The following is a 26822-nucleotide window of genomic DNA, read 5'->3' on the forward strand; positions in this document are numbered from 1 at the left end:
TTCCCCTTTCTCTTTCTCTATCACACAGCATGCAGTAGAATTTCAGAATTTTCCAGATGAAAGGGAAATGAGGAGTCACCCAGTTCTGTGTTTGCTCACAGCTGTATTCCACTCCTTCCCCCAACTAGGATATCAGGACAGAGGGTCGGCTCACGTCTTGGCTCCTCTTTTATCCCTAACCTCCTGGGTATAAAATGTGAGTGGTTAATGTTCCGTAAGACTTGGATTGGAAAACTCTAATTCAGTACATTCTGTTTGATCAAAACAGAATCCAGGAAAGTTAAAAGACTTGTCCACAGCTGCAGGGAGTCTGTGGATAAACAGGGACTAAAACCCAAGGCTGCTCAAGCCTGCACACATGTCCTACCTATAATGCCATCTGTCCATGTTGTGGACAAGGATTGCTGCCCTGTGGATCTGGGGCACATTGAGGCCAACGACATTCTATCCTTGGGGAAAGGGTGCAGCTGTGTGGTTAAGACCATCCGTGTTCCAGGCACACTAAGTAAGTTCTGGTGAGGATTTTTAGTAGTTCTGTGACCTTGAGCAAGTTACTTAACCTTTCTGAGCCTCTATGGCCTCATCTATAAAACAGGGAAAACACCCTCTTCAGCACGTTGTGAGGACTCAGTAAAATAGTACGTGTCACTTGTGGGCCTGGCATAGAGCAAATGGCACCTAACATTATTTTCTAGGGTTTCAGCACTCACATGCAAACTCCCGAAATCACAACGGTTCCTTTTTGTTCTATCCAAAGTTAACACAAACCTGTCTGCATTACTCCATTTTTTGAAAGAGAATCCAATATGGAATTTTTGCTTGGGGGATGTGGCAAACATGTTCTTACTCTTAGAAATTATTATAATCTTTGTTTCAGTGCTGTCTTTTCCATTGGCTGGTTGGTTCTTGGGCTTTGAGAGGATTCTTTTCTCCTCCAGACTTACCTCCCAGCTCTCTTGGAACCATAATAAACCTAGCTACTGTTTATGAAATTACTACTATGTGTCAGCCCCTTCCCTGGCTTCTCTCTAATCTTTACCTCTGCCCTTTGAAGTAGGTGCTATTATCTCCTAATTGTAGATGAGGGCTCCCAGGCTCAGAGAGATTGAGTAGCTTGCTTGATTGTTGAAGATATTTCGGTAGTTCTCCCTCATGGAAGGAGGAGCACACTTGTGGGACTTGCAGTTGTCTGGATGTGAGATTACATCCAGGGTGACTCTAGCACTTGGGATTTACACCTGTCAGGGACCTGAGTGGCCATCCAACATGCTATTGACCAGCTGGGGAAACCAGTGAGCAAAGAGGTCATGGGGCTTGACCAAAGTCACTGTCGGGGTCCAGGGCTAAGATCTGAATCCAGGTCTCCTGACTCTCGTTTGATATTCTTTCAATCATATCATGGAGGCTCGAATCCTTGACCCTCAGCATCATAGTCTCTGGCATCAGGTTACTGGCTAGCTGCAGATGGTCTGCAAATAACTATGTTCCTTCGTAATTGGAACTGCAGGTTCTGGAAGCAAAGTACTTGCATTTGAACCCCAGCTCTGCCACTTAACCAGCTCTGTGACTTTGGGCAAGTTGCTTGAACTCCCTGTGCCTCAGTTTCTCCCTTTATAAGTACTCACCTCATTGGATTGTTGTGAAGATTACCTGAGATACGTCATGTAAAGTCAAAGAACAGTGCCTGGCAGAGAGCAAACCCTCAGTCAGCGTTAGCTATGGTCATCATTTGTAGAGCTCCTGTCACTTGCCAGGCATCTTTCAGCACTGGGGATCCAACCCTGAACAAGAGAGTCATAATTCGTGCCCTTACAGAGCTTACAGTCAAGTGAGAGACACAGATATTAAAGAATAATGAAGCTTATGGTTTGTTGAGTAATTTTAGTTCCATTTGTCATTTCTAGAGCATTGTTTAGAAGTTGCTGCAGTGTATCTTTGTCTTTAGTTCTGATTTTTATAAATGTGGCATCAGTGTAAATATTTTGCATCAGAAGTTTGGCCTGAGGTGCGCAGAGCCCTCAGCCTTGATAAGCCCCTGGTGTTCAGCATCACATGCCAGCAGCCATCTGTGTATTGCCTCCAGAACAGAACTGGCCACATTCCTGCCACTTGGATGTAAGCACCCTACCCAAAGGGCAGAAAGGAAATCCACAAGGCAGCAAGACTTGGTCACTGAAGGCACAGACAGCTCTCATAGTCATAATAGACCTGTAGGAAGAGGACACAGTAGGAACCAAATGTTGTTGTACAGATAATACAGGCACCGTGTGGCCAAGTACCTATTTTTAAGTGACAGTGGTGTATTTTAGGCCAGTTCCATCCTATTTTTAGTCTAGCTCCATTTTCCCTTCAGTGTTTCTTTGCTCCTAGTTGATCTTACCTCTGTTTCAACCTCGTTTTCTTGGCCATTTGATATAAAGGAATCTATATGCAAATGCATTTCCTGACAAATGAGGACAGTTGAGCTGAATTTTCTGATGAGCCCTTATAAAATGTTATCACACTAAACTAACCCAAAACATGGGCTGTCTGTACCAAATATGCTGATTTTAGACAAGCATGCTTTCCTCAGTAGGTGATATTATCATCTTTTATTTCCTGTAATAAAATAGCATAAAATCAAGACAATGCTCCATGCACACTGCAGTTTTTGCTGTTTTATAGAATCACAGAAGATAAGCAATTATGTATTATGTATTATTTTACAGTTCAAAAAACTGCAGCTCAGAGAGTTTGACTTGCCCAAGGTCACACAGCAAATTTAGTGGTAGAGCCAGGATTGGACCCCATGTCTTCCAATTTAGGTCAGTTTACTCTTCACTGTGCTCCTTCTTTTATATATGTCCAATAGTCAAACCAATATTTGAAATCATGGGTTTAAATTAAGAATTAACACTTTTGGGAGGAAGGAGAGTGGAAAAGGTCCCCCAAACCCATCTTTTCCTCTCTAATTCATTAAGAAAAAAGGGACTAGGATGATTTACGCACCAGAGACGTTAATAACAATATGGTTTATGTGCTTACATTGTGCCTAGAATGTTGACATTTGTATTATCTCATTAAACTATTCATATGTTTTATCTCATTAAAGCTGTGAAACTCTCATATCCCCATTTTATAGATGATTAAGCTGAGGTTTGGGCTGGTTAAATAAACTGTCCAAAGTTATAATAGCCAGCACGTGGAAAACTTGATATTTGAATCCAGATTTCTCATTCTAGAATTTGTGTTCTCCTATATTCTACCAGGAACTGAAGGATGGGATATTGAATATGCCACAAAGTCTTACTGTAGAGCCAGGGTGGAAGGGAAATATCTTATTCTTCAAAAATTGATATCATGAGATAATGTATTTATAAGTGTTTTTCAGTTTACTGAAGCAGTCTGTAGGTATCTTTTTTCCCTTCACTGTGTAACTTTGCACCTTCCATATTAAAAGTTTCTCTAGGAAATGAAATTAATTTGGGGGAAGGAAGCCTCCACTGTTCCTGCTTCCAGCTGATACAGATGCTTGGCTTCCTCTGGACAGGTAGGAGGGAGAATGCTCTCCCCTCTCTGCTGAGCTGGTAGACTGGAGAAGAATCTGAATTCAGGAATGGTGCCAGGTGGGGTGGGGGCGAGGGAAGGAGGAAAGGGATGTGGTGTTTGGAGCCCATAACTCAGGAAATGTGATGGCACCTAATTTCAGAGTGGCATGAGACAAGCATTTAGGAAAAGAATAATGAGCTATTGTTGTGGGCATTTTTTTCTTTAATGGGTGGGTTGTTTTTATAAAGTTTTATGAACAGGAAACTGAAGCAAAATGCTGATCCCTTTGGTTTTTGAGCTCTGCCAGCATCATTTTCATTTTTATTTTTGAGTGTTGGTGACAGGCACTTCCTTTAACACTTCTTTGGGTGAAGTGTAACCAGATACCCCAAACTGCCTTTCATGACAACAGCAGAATCCAAATGAAGAGTGGTAGTTTCAGATCTTCTCGATAATGCCATAGGACAGAGTAAGATCCTTCCCCGATCCGGGGAGACAGACAGCTCTTCCAGAAACTAGGGGAGTCTGCAGAATGTTTTCCCTTTAAAAATATCCTAGAAAATTTGCCCAACGTGTGAAAAACCTCTAACATGCATTAAAATGGGTCTTGCTGTGGCAAAGAAAATACTGATGGAATTCCCCACCTCTCCTGGTCATAAAAACCCAGCCTCCCCAGCTATTGTGTCCCCTGGAAGATGACTTCATCTTAAAGAAGGTGGTCCTATCTGTTGCGCATTTTGGATACACTACACCAACACTTTAGGCATCTAGCTGCCAACTTCAGAGATGTTAAAAGCTCTTTTGTTTCTGCAGGGCACCTATTCATTGCTTACCTTGTAAAAGTTATATCTTACTGCATTTTCCTGGCACCAGAGCCATCCTTGTACCTACCCATTGCATTTGGTTTTTCCGAGCCTGCAGGCAGCACTGGGTTATTAAAGTTCAAGGAGGAAGCCACGTGATGTTGTCTTTACAATTTTAATTCTCTTCTGCCTTCTTCCCTCCCTTCCTCCCGCTCACTGACAGATGATTTTTGTTCATTGTGTACTGTATCTAAACCAGAACGAGCTCTCAGAGCATCTCTTGTAAGACTCCAGGTGAGGATGCCCAGACCGGGAGAGAGCATGACCCTCCCTTGGTAGAGCAACCAGCACAGAAGCTTCCTTCTTCTCCCCTTGGTTTCCTTCGATAAAAAGTCCTTGAGTCCATAATTTCACATCAGCCTGGGAACTTTAGATTATAGCACCATGTTTAATCTTGCAGAAACACCAGGCAAAAATCTCCCCTCCCCCTTAAAAGTCAGCCCTTCAGGGCTGACTCAAGAGAGCAAAGTTTCAATATAAATTGCACTAGGTGTGAGCATGGCAAGTTGAAAAGGAAAAAATTTTTATAGAGTTTAAGCTGGAATCAAAAACCTAAAGAAGGAAAGGGAAGAAAGTACCCTGGAGGAGAGGAAAAGGGCAGATGAGCATGTTACAGGATGTCTCTGAAGACAGACTATTTGACGTACTTTTGCCACCAGAGTGTCAGTCTCCCTGGCAAGTCCACCTTGTCTAGGAATTAGTGTAAATTGCCAGATGTGTGTAAAAAGCTAGAGGGAACTGCAAGCTCTCAGTAATATCTAAGAAGGCCCCATAACCTTACAGTGCAGGAGCTGTCTCTCATAGTGGTTTTCGTGACTTTTGGACTCTTTGAAGCTAAACATTAGGGACCCATGTCTACTTTCCAAAATTTCTTTTAACAGCCCACTGTCATATTCTGCATATAATTTCTTGGTCACACCTCAAAAGCTTAAAATATGCTGTGTTCCTCATTGCAAAAATTCTTCTCTGGATTTACCTTCTCCATGACATGTCTTTGATTAGCCCCATTTCAATTTAATTTTCATTTCGACAAATATGAATCCTTCTACCATGTGCCAGCATGATAGAAGGAGCTGGAGCCACTGTGGTGAGTGAGACAGATATGGTCCCTGTGCCCTTGTAGCTTGCTGTTGGGCGGCAGAGATGCATTGAATCAGTCATTATGATCAGAATGAGTATCAGGGAGAGAGAGGTACTCAGTACTAAGGGGGCATAAGCAAGGGTTCCCCTAGCCTGAGAATCAAGGACAGGCCTGGATGAGAGGAATTAGCCAGGAAGCCATATGGTAGTTGTTCTTGTCATGCCAAAGAACTAAATGACGGTGCAATGATAGTCGTTGGTGAACTAGAGGCTGGTGCGTTTGTTCAGTTTTCTGTTGCCAAGGCTTTTTGTTCAGTCAGAACTGTGGGCACGTGAGACCTGTATTTGCTGAGCTCGGTTTTAGATATGAGATGTAAAAAATTCAAACACAGCAGAAGCTCCCGTAACTCAGCTACCACTTAACCAAAACGCTTGGTGAACCTACACCCTTTAACCCCGCTGTGGTGTCGTCAGATGCCCACGGCACAAGAAACACTTTCAGCTAATAGGCTGCTCCCTAGCACACGCCAGCCGACTTCCGCTCCCACCAGATGAGTGAGACACATGCTTGCCAGGAGTCCCTGAGTCTGTTTCTGCTGGTTAAACTTGTTCTGTAATTGAGGTCTTCTATACACCCACTCCCCTCCCTGCCACCGCCCCTGCCCCTGCCTCAGGTCTTTTTCAAGTAAACATCTCAAGCCAACTGCCCTCCTCCAATTCTCTACTGCTACATACGCCTAATTTTTTAAAAACTTAAATGCAGTCATGTCCCCTGGCTATGAAGATAAGCATGTTTTTAGTTGGAACTCTGAATACCAGATTGTAAATCAAGTCACAAGAGCCAGAACACGTCTCCTGGTGGGTGGCTTAGCTGGTAGTTTACTCGGAGTGTGGACTTGCATATTTTTCATTGTATCCCTGATGCACCCATGTATAGCAGGCTGTCTAGCACATCATAGTTCCTCAGTGCTGGATAAGCAAAGAAGCAGCTCCCCATGCCCGTTCTGAATTTTGATGCTACAACCATTGAGCTAATTGCTCGAGAATCTGTGGTCAGTGTTTCTGGGCCCAGGTTCATTATTGGGCTTGCTGATAATTCTAACTCAAACAATGCTCTTGGAGGGTGTTTATCAAAAATTCAAATGTTTGTCCACTGCGGAAGATTCCACTTCAGCGGACCCAGCGTGGCGCCCAGGGATATGGGCTTGATAAGCTTTTTAGCTGATTTCACTAGAGGTGGTCTCTGGAATTATTGTCCCTGAATTCCCAGCAGTCATGTTTCTATAAATCTATAGATTTTCAAATCCTGGCCAAATGATATGAATACAGCTATATTTCATTGTTATGCCTATCTCCCCTACATTTTAATTTCTCTGGAATTGGGATGTATCTTACAATTGATCACATGTTATAATTTAATTGGCAGCACTTTTCTTTCTTGGTAGTATATAAGATAGCACATATTACAGTCTTTGGCATCTTAGGTTTGATGAAATATGGTACTTTGATTGCTGAGTTTGTAGTTGATGGAAGAGAAAACACTTCCACTATCCAAGGCTAGAATTTACACATTTCAGATTCTAATGCAATGGTTAGTATAAGAAACAGACATAACACACACATTAGCTGTAATCTCAGGGGAATAAACAGTTTTGGAGTATAATAAATTTATTGAATTCTTGGCCAAAAAACACGAAATACTCTCAAACAAATGCAGACTATCCATAAAATTCAAAGACCTTCCAGTAGTGTAGAGCAAGTATTCTAAGGGCTGGCTTAAATTCTATAAGCAAAGCAAGCCTGCTGATAGTCATCAGCTCACATTGGAGGTCAGGATTCTTATTGCAAAATCTCGAGTGGAGACGGGTTTCTGATCACACACGCTGTGCAGCTGGAAATACTATGTTTCAAAAAGACAGTAAATTGAACCTTTTGGAGTTTTTATTTTACCACTGAGTTTGCATTTTTGCCCCCCAAAATAATTAAATATGGTGGCCAAGGTTGTCCTGGGAAAGTCAAGCTTTGAAACATTTCTTCCCCTTCCCCAATTTCTTTTTAAAGGATTATCTTTCATTGAAACTTTCATTTTCATTGGTGTTTTGAAGTGCATTTTCATAGCTGAAGCAGTTTAAGACAATTTTCTGTCCCTTCCCCCTTACTCACGTATTTTTCTTTATTTTCTTGTCTTTTCCATGTTTATGAAATCTGTTATTCAGTTGAGGGTGGGGTTTGGGCATCAGAAAAGGATTCTAGGCATGTCAGTATTCTGAGGCTTCTTGGCACTCAAGCATTTTTTCTTTGCTCACCGTGCCAAAACTGACATTCGACATCAATCAGTGATCAAGGTCTGAAGTGAACATATCCTTGAGGTCAAAATCAACAGATTCTCCAGGCTCTAATGCCATATTTCAGTTCTACACACTCTTTAACGCAGGGTTTCTCAACAGCAGCATTATTGGCATTTTGGACCTGTTAATTCTTTGTTGGGGGGGACTGTCCTGTGCATTATAAGATGTTTACCAGCATCCTAGGTCTCTACCCATTAGATGCCACTGGCATCCTCCCCCAATGACAGTCAAAAATGTATCCAGACATTGCTGGGGGCCAGCCCCGGGGGCATGGTGGTTAAGTTCGCCTGTTCTGCTTCAGCTGGCAATTTGTGGGTTCACATCCTGGGCGCAGACCTAGCACTGCTCATCAAGCCATGCTGTGGCAGCATCCCACATAGAATAGAGGAAAGGTGGCGCAAAAATGTATCCAGACATTGCCAAATGTCACCTTGGGGTTGAGAATCACTGCTGTAATGACCCAGAGACCGAGAATGCACCTGTCTTTGGTATATCAGGGCAAGACACATATTCATTCATTTTTTAAAGGATAAAGTCTTGATTATTTTTGCATTATAGTTAATAATCCACAGGATTAGCTCAGCTCTGGAAGAAAGAGAAAGATTCTATCACTTAACTGTTTTTTCAGACTTGTTTCAGAAAATGAGATCCTTAAAAGAATGCAAGAATGAAGTCTTCCAGCTTCAGTATATCCAGGGAGGCGAGCCAGTGAATATATCCCCAGGCAAGAGGAGAGTAATGATAGTGCTATGATTTTACATATTATCAGTGCTTCGTTTGTGCCATTTTTACCTGCCTGGCAGTAAACCACAGTCCTCATCTCTCAGGATTCACTGCCAGAACTTCTTTAGGCTTTTAACTCCTCTCTCCTATCAAGACTGAACTTATAGAGAAGAGAGGGAGTTTGGTCATTAACTGGGAACGTCACCCAAATGGAAGGGGAGGGGAGAGGTGTTGGTCCACATGGGTCCAACACGTACCTACACGACCATGTCAGATAAGCAGGGGTAGAAGAGAGGGCTCCAGATGCCAAGGAAGCAGATGGAGGTGCACATGTTTGAAGACCAGGCCCTGGGGGATCAGCTACTGTTACTTGAGCTCCTTCTGAAAATGCATACCTCGCTGCAGAGGTCACAGTTGAAAGGCCATGTTTTAAAGTCAACCATATTCCTAGAGCAGGTGTGTATTACACACCTTCCTGGCTAGAGGTTCAGGAATGGATGGAGAAGAGGAGGGGACAGAAATGTAGCTGACTGAGCACCTAGTCTGAGGTAAACACTCTTAACGTATTTGGTGAATGAACAAATGAACAAAGGAACGAATGCGCCCTTAAGAAAAAGAAGAACCCACCACCGTGATGTTAAATATAATGCTGACAGGACAAAGCATCGTCCCTTTGGCTGAGAAGCTTGTCAGAACCACTTTAACTTCTGAAGTTTTAGGTTCATGCTGAGCCTCCTCTGCTCACACTCACAGCAGTGGGATTTCAGGAGTTGACTGATGGTCTCCCAGCCATGCCTGGCTGTCTGCTCATCTAAAAGGAGCCAATAACCAGTGGTGGGCTTGTGTGTGGAGGCCCATCACTCCACCAGCAGCACAAATGAGCCCTGCTTGGCGCAGGCAAGAACACAGGCCCTGCGCTTGGCACTGTTCCTGGAAATGCAGAACAGACTTCTTTATTCCAAGACTCCAGGCTTCTGGCTAGCAAGGAACACTGCCCGGCTGTGAAGAGTTTTATAGGATTATAACGGGTTGTGCTGAAGGCAATTTCTGAAAGGCACTTTGTGCTGTTGCTTTGAGTGAAGCTGACTGTTAGGGAAGTCACACACACACACACACACACACACACACACACACACACAGAGGCAGGATGGGGAATGCCAGGCTCCTGGGGCCCACTCAGCTGGGCAGCATTGCACAGTTAGACCAGCTTCCCTCAATTGTGACACCAGCCTCAAGGGTGTGCTTGGGAACCCTCCAGTAGAGCAGCCTGCTTTCTGACAAAGTCTTTGGTCACAGACACCCCTGGTTGGAATCCTAGGCAGATTGCCCAAACCTGTAATCTGCTAATGTTGGAGCAGCACCTCACACACGGCGGGGCGGGGGGAGGTTTTAAGGTCAGGGCACAAGGTGGAAATTGCATGGGGTCAAAAATACCCTTGAAAATTTTTAAATGTCTCGAGAACCACAACATGGCTTGTGTATACCCAAAATTGCTGGCTTCATTTTACAGGCCTGTTGTACCAAAAATATATATCTTTAAACACCAGAATCCTATTCGTGGTAGTGAGACATTCATGCTAGGAGAAGCTTGGAAGCATCAGACCACCCAAGGGAACTCTAGCTTCCCATCTTTCCTTTTACACTCATTTTGGGGCTTATGCTTTTTTTTTTTTTTTTGCAGCACTATTTAAATTATTATTGGCCATTAGCAATCAATCTCTCTCTGCCTAGCATGTAGAGTGGGAAAGACATTAAGTTTGCTGTACATATGATGTGTGGCCATGTATATTGATTGATTTTTATGGTTCCAAATCTTTTGAGGGGCAGCAAAAAACTTTTAAGAGAAAGTGGAAATGTCAGCCTTCTCGTCAACCAATATTTTCTTTGCTCTATGATAGTTGTACTTAAACTTGAGGTTAAAGTCCCCTCCTTTCCTTATGGTTTATTTATTACTACACTGGACTTACAGTTTGTCAGGTTTCCTGAGCAGCCCTGAGGATCCCACAGTGAGTAGCCCAGTCTCAGGGCTGTCATATTTGCTGGGGTCACTCTTTTCTTCACCAAGTGCTAGAAGTACACTTCCCAACTGTAGGACAAGGCCCAGCAAGCTCCACCAGGGATCAAAGCCCAACCCTGAAGGGGCTGTTGCTGGCCAGAGTCATCTAATTGAGACGGTGAGCCTGTGGGGGCCAGAAGAGCAGGGAGTGGAAAGGAATGAGGAGCAGCTCCAGGTGCTTCAGCTCATATCCTCAGCAGCCAGGGCAGCCCTCAGGGAGGCATGTCACTGCCTCCTGGCCCTGCTTTGGCTGCAGAATTAATCAGGGGCTGCTTTGGTTGGGTGCCCATGGAGATGAGGGTTCCCCTCACTCCTCTACCAAGCTTGGCCAATATTTTAAATTATATTTAATATTTAAAAAATTAATTTCTAATTTCCCAAGTAACCCAAGAATATATTTTTCTCATAAAAAATTGAAGAATATTATAAATTTAAAGTCTCCTTTGTCCACTCACTACCTTTAATCCTTTAATCCCAGGCACCCTCTGGCACCAGTGGCCTTTCCTCAGCCCCAAGGGAACTTGTAAGAGTTTGCTGTGCATCCTTCCAGAAGGTTTTCAATGCTATTTACCTACATGTGTCTCTATAGAAAATACACAGTATTCTTTTGTAGATGTGTTTTTAACACAAATAGTATTATACTGTGTTTACTCAGCAATTATTTTTTAACTGATACAGTGGAGATCTTTCCATGCCACACCCATAGACCCATCTTCTTTTTGACTACTGCTGAGCAGTGTTCCATAATGAGGAGAGTTTATTTAAGCACTCCCTATTGATGGATATTACAGCTGTTTCCAGGTTTGTTTTGTCTTGTACCGTTCCAGACAGGGCTGCAGCGAATGATCTTGTAATTGCCCATTGGGCATTCACAGTGTGTTTCTCCAGAAAGGCAGGGTAGAGCCAGGTCACCGCTGCACAGCTTTGTCTGCACAGACCCTGTCAGATTACCCTTCTGTGTGGCAGGCAGCCTCTTTCCAGCCTCTTCATACTTTAAAATGGGCGCAAGAGAAGGGGCTCCAGGGAACTCCCTGGAACTGGTGGAAATGTTTTGTGTCCCGATTGTGGAGGTGGTAACACAAGTGTTTACATTTGTCAGCACTCAACGAAATGTATACACTTAAAATGGGAGCATCTTATATTTGTAGATTATACTCCAATGACGTTCATTAAAAAAAAAAAAATGTGTGAAGGGAGACTGGCCTGACAATAAACCAAGACAGAATACTGCGTCCTCTTACTGTGGGCTTTTAAAACTCTCGCTTTTTCCCCAGGCCGCTTCCCCCGCCCGGGGCCTCCTCTCTGCCCGCCGCCCAGCTTCGCCTTAGCCTCCGTTCCACCCGCCGCCTCTTCCACTATGGCAGTGCCGGGAAGCGCGAGTGGAGCTGTCACTGGGCCGGGGGGCCCCGGGGCGAGGGCGGGAGGCAGGAATGGCCCCGCGTGGGATCGCCGATCGCCCCTCGCCGCACCCAGGAGCTTCGGCCCGGCTGCACCTGAGCGCTCGCTGGAGGTGTCGGAGCGGGGCCGAGCTGGAGCCACGCCCCCTCCCCGCCCCAGATGGGCGTGCCCGGCCGCGGTTCCGCCCCCTTGCCGCCGCTGCGCCCAAGTCGGGTCCCGCCTGGCTAGAAGCCGGCTGTCAGTCTCTGCGTCGCCGCCGCTGCCCGGCACCGTGGAGCTGGGGACCCCTTTTGCCTGGGAGTTTTGTGGTCGCCTCGGGTCAGCGGTGACATCCCAAAGGGCAGGCCCGGCAGCGGCCATGGTGGCCAAGGATTATCCCTTCTACCTCACGGTGAAGAGGGCGAACTGCAGCCTGGAGGTACCCCCGGCCAGCAGTCCGGCCAAGGACGCTGAGGTAGGGCCTCCCCCTGGACCTCTCTAGGTCCGTCCGTCTGTCTGTCTGTCTCCCTCCCTGCATCTCTTACTCTCGGCTCCCTCCCTGGGTTACTGTCTCTCTGTTTCCGTCTCTCACTCTGTGTGTTCCTCTCTCTTTCTCTCACACACACTCTGTGTCTCCCTGTCTCCATCTCTCACTCTTGTCTCAGTCTCTCGGCCTCCCTCTCTCCCCTTCTCTGTGAATGAAGCATGAGCCGCCTCCTGTGTCCCTGTGCCTCTTCCTCCTGGCCAGAGAGCAGCTGCCTGCTTGCCCCTGCCTCTCTCCTGCGTCCTGCAGGGCTCTCAGACTGTCCAGCCTCTGTCTAGACCCGGCAGAGAGACTTTCTCCTACTGTATCAGCCGGTCCGATGTCAGGGAAGAGATACCCTTTAAGCGTGGGTTTCCTCTTCCCTGGGTTGGGGGAGCTAGGGGAGGTTCTTGGGGACCCCTCAGGACATCTCACCTGTTAGGCTTGGCCTTGCAGCTGTTTGGCAGCAAAGACAGGACATGGCACCTCTACTTGTCACCTGTGGCCAGTGGGGATCATTCAGCTGGGAATCTGGGGGCTGAATGAGTAATCTGTCTCCCACATGGATCCTGAAAATAAACTCGGGGTGGTGGGAAGCTGTCTGGGAACACTGGAAATATTTCTCTTTCTGAGAACTTTCCTGTGCCTGGAGGGTGATGTGAGGGAGTCCTCCCGACTTGTTTAGTCTGCCTTTTCCTCCCGTGTGTTACACGTCTGGCAAAAATCTCACCGGCCTTAAAGGTTGGGTTCAGCTAGAGGAGAAAGTGTCCCTCTCTTTCTTTGAGGGTCTTAGGGAATATGGTTGCTTTCACTAGATCACAGCTTTGCTGTGGCCAAGCTATCATGGAATCCAAAGGATCCAGCTCATCATTGCTGCTCATGTGTGTATCTGGGAGACGTCCACTCTCTCCCACTATGACCGGGGAAAGTCTGGAGGCAGGTGTGCATCCGGTCTTGTCACAGCATTCTTGGGGGTTCCACCCGCCCCTCTTGGGTCTGCTCAGCTATGTGCACTAGGCTCACTGAATTATATATATTTGGGAGGACAGCATCATAGATTCATTGCCTCTAACAAGAGCTGCTTCAAGCTGACAAAACTCCAAACAGTCTCTGGTTGTAATCAGCTTTCTGTAAGCCCAGTGCAAACTGACTTCTCACCCCCACCCCACCCCACCCCGCAGCTCAGTGGTGTAGTTTCACAAAGAGTTTTTGTTCCCAGCAGCTGTGAAAGTGTGATGGCCCTCCTGGTGTTGGACTCTTATTTAAATTTTGACAGGACAGCACCTGCCTACAATTCAGGTTGTTCAGGCTTGGAATGGATATAATGATTTTTCAATGGGAACTTCATAATTTAATGAGTGTAGGAGCTGAGAAGCTAGTGCCTCCTCAGGTCCCTTTTGGAAGGAAGCAAAGCATAATCAAGTTCAATTAATAAATTGAAGTGGGTCAAAGAAAAGAATAGTGAAAATAGCTCTGGACTCTAGTCCCTTCTTGCTATCACTTTAGTCTTGTGTTTTTTAATAGTTTAGCTAAAGGCTTAGGTAAAACTCATCTGCTTAATCTTTTCTTATTCTTATTCTTATACTTAGAATACAGATATATCTGTATATCACAAATGTGATGAAAGAAAAATATCACCAAATGTCAAATATTGATTCTCTTCATGGTAGCTGGATCCGGGTTATAGAATGTGACTTATTTTCCTTTTGTGGGGATGTCCTAGTGTGGGAGTAAGGATCAAGGAGGAACAATTTTGGAAGTAGTTGGTAAATATTTTCAGATATTACCATTGAGATTTTTTTTTTTAGTGTTTAAATCAGAGTAGAAGTATCTCTAGTGCTCTGTATCTCCTGAGGCAGAAATGTCTGGTCCATCTTCTAGCCTCATTGATCCGACGTATCACTTCCTGACAATGGCAGTAGACAAAGTTGGAAAAAGACACCTAAGTGAGTTTGGGGGCTAGTTTTCTGGTTTCATTATCAGCGCAAAACACAGGCAACCCTTGTAGGCCTCACTTCTCTATTAACTAAAATATATTTTCTACCAGCAGGTGTCGTCAGTATTTCTAATTGTTTAAAAAACAGCATACTCTAGTTACTGTTTTTGAAAGTCTTTTGAAAAATATGATTATATACTTGTCTATAAACTATGAATTGACTGTTAATGCCTATGAAAGTAATTTTTTAAGATTGATCATTTTCTTTGCAGAAAGAATGTGATTATAATAAAAAACAACTGGCCTATGCAAAGTCCTATTTGACCTTCAAAGGCAGTTGCAGCAAAGCACCTATGCCCTTCAGACGTATAATGGCCGTTCCTTCAGAATTTTCTATAGGAAGGACAGTGGGGACAGTGCTGCATGGGCAAGTGCCATCTAGCATTTGTTCTTGTCATTGCAGCAAGCCTGCTGGGGAGGGCCACTTGGGGAAAGGCTCATGGGGAAGGGGCGAGTGTCCTTGATGTGCATCTGATACCATACATTTGAGTAAAAATATGCAGCAGTGAACATTCTCTTAAAGCACATCATAACAAAATTTCTACTTGAGATTTTAGTGCTTTGTAATTTTTTAAAATTTCAATGATAGTTTCCAGTGAAAGAAAAAAAACGATGTATTTTTAAAATGTATTTTCTTTAAAATATCTATTTTAAACATTAAAAATATTCTACGTGGATTATGATATTAATATAATACTGCTTCTTAATCTAGTACTTCTTATGGCATGGTGTATGAGTTGGGTTGCAAATGTTTAATTTTAATACTCATAACTAGCTAGATCCTTCCGGCTCTAATCATTAACTGTGAAATCTGAGGAGCTTAGTCCATCTTAGTCCATGGCTCTAGACTTTCACAGAGAAACATGGTATCACGTGAGCATCCTTAAGCTTATTTCTTCTGATTATTGACGCTGCTTTGCTCAGTTGATCTGTTTTCATATTTATTGAGTGCTTACTTCCCGTGCCAGGAGGGACTGGTTCATCTAGGCATGTTACGTGCTCTGAACACCTGATCAAGTCACTAAAAGGAAAGCTGTTAGTGCTAATAAGTTACACTGATTGTAAGTTAAAAGTCGCTATTTCCCCATGGTGAGGTTTGCTTTTAGTGAAAGAAGGCTCAAATGAGTGGATATGTTAAGGATGCTAGATGGCTAAGTATGCTGGAGCATGGTGAGAAGCTTTTAAGAGTTTGATGTCCCTGTCATTTTTAATGAAAATACAAAGAGATGTATCTGTTATTTTGTTTCTTATAATGTGTCTGACAATTCGATGGACAGCTTACTTTTGGTTGTAAGATTCACTATCTCAGATATTGGTTGGGATTAGGCCAGATTTAGTTAATGGTATTTGTAATCATTGCCTTTGTCTCTCAAAAATTGTATGTTCTTTTTTTTTGACTCAGCCAGTAAGTAGCGCTTTGTGGCCCTTGGAATGACATGCACGTAGAAATGATGGAGTTCTTTTCCTTTTCTAGGTACCACATCTAGTGTCTCACTTGAGACTTCAGCCCTGTTGTAAGATTAGCATAAAGCAGGTATTATTAGTCTCCCCACTTTTTGAATAAAGACACTGAGGAGAGGTGACTTCCAGAAAGCCATGAAGAAAATCAGCAGTTGAGCCAAGATCCTAATGCCAGGTTTCCTGATGGATTTAGTTCAGCATTTAATACCAGCGTAGCTTATGGCATCTAACAGTGTTTACCTCTGAAGAAAAAGCGGGGGGAAGAGGATGAAAAACTTAGCAGACAGGTAAAGTCCTTTAAAATATTTTCTTTTAAGTATATAATCTTGAGTAATTTATATAACTGAGGAGGTACCTTTCATGCTTCAGTTCTTAAGGGGGAGGTGAACCCTATGCCCTTGCCATAATTTATGCCCCAGTCAGTCCGCACATGTATTTTAAAATTGTATGCACCTGGGGCTGTACTCCTTGCATGCCAGCTGGAGAGCTGAAGGGGTCAACTGGCTTCCAGTAACTTATACATTTCTTGGAATCTGTATCATATAGTGTTGAATTTACAACATATACAACCAACTGCATGGAAGTAGTTCCAAGATGTTGTTGCAGTTAGAATCTTGGGATTTCTTCAGATGACTAAATAAATAGACTCCATGAATCATGTGACCTCAGATCTTGCTGGGTGGGGAGCCACACGGAGTTACCCAGGTAAGGGCCACCACTTGCTGATAGAATCTGGTTATGGTCATCTGGCCATGATTCTGAGGCTTGTTCTGGTGGAAAAGTCTCTTGGGGGTCTTGGGTCTCCAAGATGTACATGAACTAGGAATAGGTTTACTAGAGGAAATTACGTTGACTTTACACATGTACATTTGAGGCCGTTCAGGGCATCCACTCTGGAATAAGGCTGCCTCGGTCCCAATGCCATCTCTACCGCCTGCTAGTAGTGTGGCCTTGGACCAGCTACTGTGCCTCTCTAGGCCCCAGTTTCCTCAGTGGTACAATGGGAATGATGATAGTTCTACCTCCTAGAACCATAGTGAGGGTCAATGAGATGATTCATGCACAGTGCTTCGCACATAGTAGGTGCTCAGTAAATACCATGATCATCAAGACCTCTGCATCTCAAGAAGATTTCTAAAGCAATTTTAAGAAACATGATCAGCATCCTAATTTCTCGAATGCTGTTTTATGCACAGCAGTACGTTAGGGGCCTTACTGTAATTCCTTTAATCATCCTCACAACAGTCTGAGGTTGGTGTAATTGCCCCTTTTTGTAGAGGAAGAAACTGAGGCTCAGAGCTGATAGTTGCTTTCAAGAATGGCTGAGCTGCTAGCTGGAGAAGCCAAGACTCACACTCCAGTCTGACCCTGAAGTCTGTACTTTCCCAACCACATCACGTTGCCTCTAAATGACTAAATCACTACTCTCTTCACCACATAACACATGAAGGATGAACCCGCCTGCAGGAGCAAATTGCCTCACAGTCAAAGGTCCATTTTATTCTGAGTGTCTGAGCAGGGGACCCCACAATTAGTCAGTGCTTCTGGCAGCCCACTTCATAGAGTGGCTGTGACCGCCAGGAGTGGGGTTTGCGAGCCTCCATTTGGGAGGGTTTTGATAACTTCCGTTCTGTGTTTCTCAAGACCAAGGAGCAGGTCTTTGGCAGAATTTTGCATGCTCAGCTCTGTGGAGTTGACACTGTTAGTTCTGCAATTAGTCATTTTGCTTATCTACATTAACCACCCAGCCTTCCACATAAACGAATAACTGGAAGGCCCTGACTGCCATCTGGATATTTGCAAATTGTGTCGTTTTCTCAAGACACTCTGCGATTGTCTATAAAATCCTGGACCAGTGCCACTGTTTTCATAACAACTGAATGAAAATAAATTACTGATCATATCCTAATTTTACAAAGCCCTGTGCACATGTAATTGTTATTAATGGCGTGTGTGTATGAGGAAGGGCTGTTTCGTTTGTGATGTATGCATGCAGCTGCTTTCCATAATTTGTCAGTGCTGGTAATGGGTACAGGTCACACACAAAATGAGGAAATTTCTGTGATTGCATTGTCATTTATTCTTGTGTTGGCTGATGGACTATCAGGAATGGAGATCAGTGGTTTCTAATGCCTTCCTCTTTTGGGGAATTGACACAGGTTATTAGCTTAAAAGAGGCTATGTCACAAATGAATCAAGAAAGACTTCTGAACCGTTGTCTGGCTGGAAAAGGAGTGGGTCTTTGTAAGTCTAGAAATACTTGTGTTTGGACCTTCTGCCAGCACCTCCCTGGGCCATTGTGTCCTTTTGCGAGAAGGCAGTTGGATTATTAGTAAACTTCAATTAATTGGAGCTGAACCAAAACCTTAACGGTAAATTCACTGGACTTTTTTTTCTTTCTGGCTCTTAAGATGAGGAGGAAAGGAGTAGCAAAACAGGTTTTTTTCCGGGGATTTATGAAACAAACAAACAAAACTAGCCTCCAGGAAATGACCCAGGGTCATTCATTGCATTAGAGAACCTCAGAATGGGAAAGACCTATTGAGAACATGGAGCCCAGTTCTTATCTGCTGCTGGATCCATTCGATTTCTGTTTAAACACCCCCAGGGACAGAGAGCTCATTACTTTTTAAGGCTGTACGTTCCATCTTTGTTCCCTATGTATCATGAGAATCCTTTCTTAATTGTAACGTTGCCTTCTGGAGCTGGATAGTATACAGTACTACTTTCTCATGTGTTATCCCCTTAAATATTTAAAAAGTGCTCTCCCCATCTACTCCTATTCCACACACACCTGCACATACACACACACACGTGCATACATGCACACATTTCCCCTAGGTGCTTGTCTTCTCCTGGCTAGACATCCTGGTTTCTCTAACTTTTCCGGATACTGTCCAATCTCTTTCTCTTCCTTGCTTGTTTCCACTGGGCATCCTCATTGTGCCTGGAAATCTTGAGTACTAATCAGCCCAAATACACTATATGATGCTGTGTCAGCAAACAAGATTGCTTTTATGTTTAGTGTGCTCCTTTAGACAACAGAAGTAGGCTAATACATTGAAAAAGATTTTTGAAATAGAAATGACAGACTAAAGATTAATATCTTTGTCATATAAATAATTTATACAGATATAAAAGAACACTCCAAGATGTCCATTGACAAATGGACAAAAAGGCAATAATAGACAGTTCACACACAAGGAACTATGAAAGTAAACATTATTGAAAATGTTCACTCCAATAGAAATTATAGAAATGAAAAAAGCAGATAATAGTAAGGTACTGTTTCATACCTAATTGACGTCACAAATATTTTAAAGACTTGATAAAACCCAATGCTGGGGGTGTTGCAAGGAAATAATACACTTCTGTGTGGAATAAGGGGACTTGTCAGAGCATATCAAAAGACATAAAAGGATCAAATCTGTGAACCCAGTATTCCAGCTGTTGGGGGAAAAAAGCCAGTTGTCCAAAGGTGTTCGTAATGACATTATTTGCAATAATGTCCATGTTTTATGTATGTGCATTTTATAGATTTAAAAGCATTTTTATATTCTTTGCCTCTCCTAAGTATAATTATCCTCATTCTACAGATGAGGATACCAAAAGTCAGAGAGGTTCAGTGATTTTCCAAGGATCACACATCTGGGAATGGCAGAGCCAAAGCTTGAAGTTTAATTGATTCCAGTCTAGCATCCTTTCCTACCTATTTATGACAGCCAGAAAAGTCAACAATCTCTCTGACCTATGATGAGGGAATGGCTCCATGTACTGTGGCCTCTGACACAGGGGTCAGTGGCATCGTTTGAGCCATTATACACTAGCAAATAGAAATATCGTAGTGTTCCTGGAAAAAATAAAGAGGAAAAAAAGTTGAACATAATTATATACACGATGTAACCAGTTTAAATATATATGTGTGCACATGGGATGCAGAGAAGTGGAGGAAGGGATGTTTCAATCAGAGAATCCCTTCTCTTCTTCATTGTGCTCACTGAAATCACAGCAATGCCACCTGGTGTTCAAATAACAATTAATTTCACATGCATTATCGCCCTCGAAACTTGTACCAGTTGAGAGAGCTGAGCAAGGTAAGGACTGTACTCTTTGTCAGCTGAGGAGACAGAGATTCAGAGAGATTAGGAGGCAGGCCCAAAATGTTGGCCCCCACTTGCTCAGCCTTGACCTCTTGCCACACCACAATATTGGCTTAAGCCAGTCATGTTTCTGAGTGAGTTTGTAAGCAGCACTATTTTGTGGGTGTTCAAAGTGAACCGCATTAAACTTAGCCAGAACGCTGCACGCAGTGACCTCACCTGAGGGCTACTGGGCTAGTGGGCCCTTCCCTTGGCCTGTGCTCCAGCAGATCCAGGTGCGAGGTCTTATTTATATTTGATATGAGATCCTTGTTAGAGTTAAAAAAAAGCCCACAAAGAATGGATAGACACAAACTTCTATACATGTGGGTGACATCCCTTACCATGATGTCTTTCTGACATCATCTCAGAAAGAGCTCTGCAGATCTAATTTGCAGCAGAGCTGATAATTAAAATGGTAAGGAGAAATAGAGCATTTCCCCAAGAGTACTGTTTCCGTGGATACCACTAGAAGTTGGCAGCCTGATTGAGTTAAATAAAACTGAGAACCTATGTCAGGGCCTTGAAAAACATAGTTAAATGTTTAGTAGGTGCCAAAAATGGTCAGATTGGGAACTTTTGGAGTCTTGCTGGAGGAAGAAGTCACAGAAAGTAAAAGGGAACCAGCCTGTGGGTGGAAAGAGATGAAGGTGGGCCTGATGGCCAAGAGGCTGAGTGATGGGCTTCCCTCTGTGTGCTTTCTGGCCCTGACATGGGGCCAGTGCAAGCTCTGTTCTCAACTGTGTTACCTTATATTGAAATGCTAACATTTCATAATCGCCAAGTGACGCAGGCGTGTCAAGAATGACCCCAGGCAAATACAGAGAAGACAATTAAATGTCGCTAGTGAAGACTATTCTTATTTTTGACTTCACACAGGTAGGGGAGGGGTATGCGTGGCAAGGCAACGTCCTGTTAGCTTTTAGCAGTCTTGGTTCATTTTCACAGACCTCGTCAGCCATCCTCCTTGCTGGTTGGTGGTTGCCTTGTGTGCTTCTGGGTGTGGTCTTGCTAAAGGGATCTGAAACCACTGTGAAGAACAAAATGGACTGTTTGAAGAAGAAAAAATTGACGGTAGCTTAAGTGTCAACCACAGAGACATGGTGAAGAGTCACCACCTTCCGTTGTTTGATGGTGCCTTATTGGAGAGCTTTGAAGGAGAGGGCATCAGAAAAGACAACCAATTTTCCCTTGTTAGTCTCTAAATGCTTTGTGCCCAGGCATTAAGAGCCTAAGACAGTGAGCTTTGTCTTGGCTCAACATCAAGGAGTGGGAGCTTTCTTTGGAGGACTCTTAAATGCTCATCTGAATTTCTTTAGCAGCATTTATTTCTAAGCCGGTTCTTACCAGAGCTTGCTAGCTGGGGACAGGGCACAAGTAGGCTCAGCTTCTCTGGACCTCAGAGTCTTTGTTTCTGAAATGAGAGGACTGAGTTAGGTCATCATTTCCCAGAAGGTGGGTTTCATACCGCTTGTGGTGGCTCGAATGATAAGGGGACAGAGTGATTACAGAGACAAGACGCACAATAGTCTTGAATCACTTTCCCTTTTCTGTTCTCTTCTGATCCTTCTGATTATGACAAGGAGAGTCTCTTATGGAACCAGTGTGTCTTTAACACCTCCCCATCACTTGCTAATTTCCCTTTTTAACAAAGTGCCTGCCTCAGGCTTGGAGCTTCAGGCAGGCAAGAGTATCTAACAAGAACTTAACAACAGGGTTCCTTTTGTTTTGTTGTTGTTTTTTGTTTTTTTGAGTTAGTTTTTATCTCTGGCAGGTGACAGTGATTATTCATTTAAGACGGTGGTATTCATTTTTACAATAATTTCACTTCAGTAAAAAAGCTGAGTAATGTAAGGAGACATTAAGTACATGATAGCTCAGGTGATATGTACATATGGCAAAAAATGGTCATGATGGCACCAAGAATTTGAAACAGTACGTTAGGCATGTTCTGAGGGCTTTCTAGGATTAGAACTCTGCAACAGTAAGTTCCCAAGTTGGAGCACAACTACTCACAGACTGGACCTGAAATTTGGACTTTGAGCATAGGACCTAGATTTCAGATATTAAGATTTTTAAATAGATAAAAACTGGCTTTAATGTGTGATAGAAAATTATTCTGGACTAGATGTTAGCCGATTAAAAAAAATTAAACTGGATTTCTGTTCCAAGAACAAAAATTTTTTTTTTCTTTTTAAAACTTCAAGGGAAGTTCCAAAGTTCCAGCCGCAATCATTTAACCCATCCTCTTCCTTTTCCCCTTTGCCCTGAGGGAAGGATTGAGCAACATCGCATTTTAATTTAGGGCAGCCGTAGAGTGTAGTGGGTAGGAACTTGGATTTGAGGGGTCAGGTTGAGCTGAGTTTGAATCTCAACCTGGCCACTTCTGAGCTGAGACCTTGAACCAGTGACTCATCCTCTAAGCCTCAGTTTCAACATCTGTAAAATGGGCACTTCCAGGGGAATTGTGAAAATGCAGTGGGTGCGCAGAGGGCTCCCGCAGAGCAAGTGCTGCACAGACCTTTAGCAGCAGCGGCATCTATTTTGCGTGTACCTCAGTTGAGTGGAAGCTGTGGATGGTCATCCCTGTCAAGTGGTCTGCTGGGAGGTCACTCTTTCCTTTTAGGAAACACCCACTCAGTTTCCCAGGGATCTGAGTTGGCACTGGGCATTATTTTTTTTTTTAAACTAAACATGTTCCAAGCACACTGGCAAGCTTCACATTCAATCCTGCCAGGTAGGACAAAAAAAATCTAGTGTAGTTTTCTAGTGTTCCCATGACAACTTTCACGCAGTGGGTGCTCTGGGCAGAGAGGCACCCTGGTCATGGGAGATGAGGAGCATGTCATCCATCCTCAAGGCCAGCTTCCACCTGACATGCATCATCTGGGCATCTTAACCAAGCTCCGACCACAGACACAGACCCAGGGAAGGTGAGGAGGATTAGATTGCTTTGGGAGTTCCTCATGCCCTATCCATTAGCAGGGCACTTTAATTATAAATAGACTCTTTGTTGGAAATGAGAGCAAGCTCCATGGCAGGATGCATACAAGTTGATGAAGAGTTAGACAACTAAAAATGACCCCTAATGCTCTTTGACTATCAGTAAATTTTTACTGAGACCAGGCTCTACCTAGCAGTTTTTTCCTGGGTTTAAAAAAGAAGAGAAAGGCATGCTTTTCACCCTTAAGGATCTTCTACTTGAGTTTGACCAAGCCATTCACAACCCCAACATGCAGGCAGCGCTTGTTATTCAGCAGAAAGTGGGCTGGGGAGTCAGGCAATCTCACTGGGGAGTTTGGCAGACTGGGAGGGTAACAGAACTAGGAGGTGGTCATCCAGGGAGCCCCCTGATGCTGGATGCTAACACACCAGTCCCCAGTGTGCCCTTAAAGGAACTCAGCATGTGCCTGTGCACCTGGCTGGTACTCTAAGATGCTGGAGGAGGAGCCAAGAGGGGCTGTTGACTCCAGAGTGATAGGGCTTGAATGTTGAATGAACAGCTTCTACTTTCCCACTCCCTGCCTCAGTCTCTACTACCCTTCTATTTCTCCAGTCCTTATGTCCTTCAGGGCTTCCACCTGGCTTAGGAAACAAGCAGTGCTATGGTTAAGAACCCAAGCCTTGCTGAGTAGCAGCCTTGGACTCAATCCTGGCTCTGCCACTCACTACTGGTTGTGTGACCTTAGGCAAGATTCTTAACCCCTCTGAGCCTCGGTTCCCTGCTTTGTGAAATGGGTCTGTTAATAGTACTAACTTGAGAAGAGTCGAGGAAATCGTGCACAGAAAGCACTTTGGCACAGCCTGGCACGAAGTCGCCCTCAGTGTTATTGCTGTTATGTCATAAAAGGAAGTTGTGTGTCCTGGGAAGGCTTTCAAGTCAGGTAGATTTGAATTCAAGTTTCAGCTCTGCCAATTAATTACTAGGTATGACTTGGGGCGAGTCACTTCACTTCTCTGAGCACCTACTTCGTCTTCTATAAAATGGGGTGATGGGATTGCTATACAGAATAGATTAGTGTGTGTGTGTGTGTGCGTGTGCGCACATGCCAGCACCTGGCACAGGGCGACTCCATGGTTTTTGGTGCTTCCTCCTCCCCACCCAAGGGTCCTCATTGTCCATATGAGTCACACTCCCTTCTCTACTTCACAGAGTCAGAAGAGTCGTACCTGGGTCAGGTGTAGGATAGCTTCTCTGTTTCTAGAAAATTGCTAGAATCTGTGAGTAGGTAGGGACCTGGCAGCATGTAATTTATTTAACAGCAATTCTGGCGGCTTTGCGGGCTCAGGCAGCCCTGCCACCCCGCTGCACAGCCCAGCTTGGTAAATTCAGCAGTGCCCAGAGCCTGACTCTTAAGTGGAGAGGTAGAAGGAGGAGTGCCTGGCTGATAAATGAGCTTTCCCCTCCATCCCTGGGAGTGCTTGGGGAACCTTTTCCAGGGGAGTCTTTTCCAGGTTAGACCACCAGTCGAGCCCCAAAGGAACCCTCCCCTCTGTAGATGGTCTGTGCTGGAAAACTCATGGGAACTTTGCCCCTTTCTGCCACAGGAGTACTTTACCTCAGGTATAAATAACATTCTTCTTTCACCACAAAACTGCTTTTGTTTTTTCTGGAAAATTTTATTGGCATCCCTTACCAGTGAATCTCCAATGGCTAAACCAACATTTTTTTTACAAAACCAAATTCCAGATCATAGCTTTGTATTTACTTCTTTTAAGTCAACTACCATTGTCTATTCGTTTTCTCTCTGTGTCTTTGTGATTGAAATGAGCTGCCAGGGATATGAGGAGCAGACCTGGGTCTCTGAGGCTTCTGCCACCTCTGTCGTGTGTATGGTACATTCTTCCTCAGATTCACAGGGTTCTGAATTTTAATAGACTGTAGATAATGATACATCTGGTCGCATATTAATTGCTGAGAGTTAGAAATAATGCATAATCACTATGTTTCGAGGTTGCAAATGTGCAGCCCTGAGAGCCAATGTTTATTATGAGCCTTTGGAAAAATCCATTGTTAGTGGACATTTTTAAATTCCTGTCATTAAAAATGTGCTACAGAATGAAAATTGTCTCAGATAAAGTCACTCTCATGTTCTACATGTGTGTGTGTGCACACGCACACACACACTCCTCCCGAGGAATAACATTTCGAAGCTATTCATCTACTCGGTTGCGGTGTGTAGAGGCAACAGAAAGGCCGTGTGCGTCCATTATAAATGACCTGCCTCACAGTTTCCTGAACACCATGCTCTGCACCTTATTTTTCTACATACCGTTGCTCAGTGGGTGGTAAGATGGCAGCTGAAAGCCAAAAACAGGAATGTTTTAAAATTTTTATTTTATTCCCAATTCAGTCAGTCCCTTGTGGCTGTGTGACTGGTAGCTTTTTCCATTTTGAATACTCAGATTTCAGTGTATTCTGTTCTCAGTTGAGAGCAGACTGTTCTAAAACACCCAAGTTCAGTGTTCCCTGGTTCTACGTGGAGGCACATGCTGCCGAGGATGCACGGGGACCAAATGGTTTGAAGGGATAAATTGTGCTAAGAGGGACAGCTCGGGCTTGCCAGGGAGCACAGCAAACGTATTTTATGTTTCTCTCTGGAGGTCACATCTTCGCAAGGCTTAGCTGCTCAAAATCATTATTCTTGTCTAAACCAGAAACTGAATGGGCAGCAAGAGACGTGAGTCCACGTTCTCCTGTAGACGCTGTGCCCTTGGTCAGCTGTCCCTGTAGGTTTTACCCAGTAGCTGAATGTGAGATCCCTGGTCCCAGCCTACTCTTCTGTCAGATGGCAGCCTGGCAGTCAGCTTTGCTTGTCTGAGATGTGTTTGATCATCCCAGATTCAGCTAGAACAGTCTGTCCTTACTTTGGGACATTGAGATTAAGATCTGCGCATCTTTTTTCATCTCTGTACTTCTTTTTCCTCTGCTGGGAAGCTAAGATAATGCAAGCTTCAAAGGATGACAGGTGGATGAGAGAGAGAGGACATGTCAGTGGGTCTCTGTGATCTTTTCTGGAAGCCAAAGGTAACATGTTTTTTTGGGGAGAAATTCTACCTTGCACATCTGACCTGACTTGGGTTGAACACCCAGAGTTCCTTTCATTGCCTAATCCCAGATAGTATTGGTATCTGGCAAGATTGAAGACCAACACTTCTAGCCCATAATTCAGCTATGTAGGGTGGGGTAAGAGGGGTTTGATGCACAGACTTCAAGACCCACCTATTTGGGTTCCCTTCCCCCACTCAAGTTTTTATCTTGGTACTTTATAGCTATCATTTTCCTCTCCTGGGACATAACCTTGGATCCTGCCAAACCCCTCCCAGTTTTGCTCTATTCAGCCAGAGCTTGACTAAACAGATGATAAGTCTATAGGAAGAAAGGAAAGGCAGGAATGTGGAATCAAAATGCACAATCTCATTGCAGCCCAAGGCCTCAGTGGCCAGAGTATGTCATTGGTGAGATTGTAGCAGGTGACATGGAGCTCCAGCTTTGTCCCTGGGAGGCCCAGGGTAAAACCCACTGCTGCAGGGAATGGACGAGGGCAAGAGAGCAGGCTGGGGGAGAGATCATGCCTTTCCTTGGACATTAGAAATAAGGACAATAATCTGATATTTACAGGGGACGATTTGTCAGGTAGTCTTGTACCAAGCACATTGCACACATGATATGTCATCTTCCCAACAACCCTATGAGGGGGAAGGAGAGTCACCCCCACTTCACAAGG

At 44.0% G+C, this 26822-nt stretch overlaps 1 protein-coding gene across 5 annotated transcripts in view; it reads left to right on the plus strand.

Annotated features, from left to right (window-relative positions):
- Positions 1–26822, plus strand: part of ARHGEF3 (Rho guanine nucleotide exchange factor 3) — a 284203-nt gene that overhangs the window by 206446 nt on the left and 50935 nt on the right. Inside the window, exon 1 of one of the 5 annotated variants that reach the window (XM_014868728.3) lies at positions 12185–12450. The exons of the other annotated variants lie outside the window; for them this stretch is intronic. Within the exon in view, the coding sequence (XP_014724214.1) occupies positions 12355–12450 (96 nt within the window). The 5' untranslated portion in view covers positions 12185–12354. Of the gene's footprint in view, positions 1–12184; positions 12451–26822 lie in introns of those variants that run through there. 5 annotated transcript variants of the gene reach the window in all.

The sequence above is a fragment of the Equus asinus genome, chromosome 21 (assembly GCF_041296235.1).
Source record: "Equus asinus isolate D_3611 breed Donkey chromosome 21, EquAss-T2T_v2, whole genome shotgun sequence".
NCBI lineage: Eukaryota > Metazoa > Chordata > Mammalia > Perissodactyla > Equidae > Equus > Equus asinus.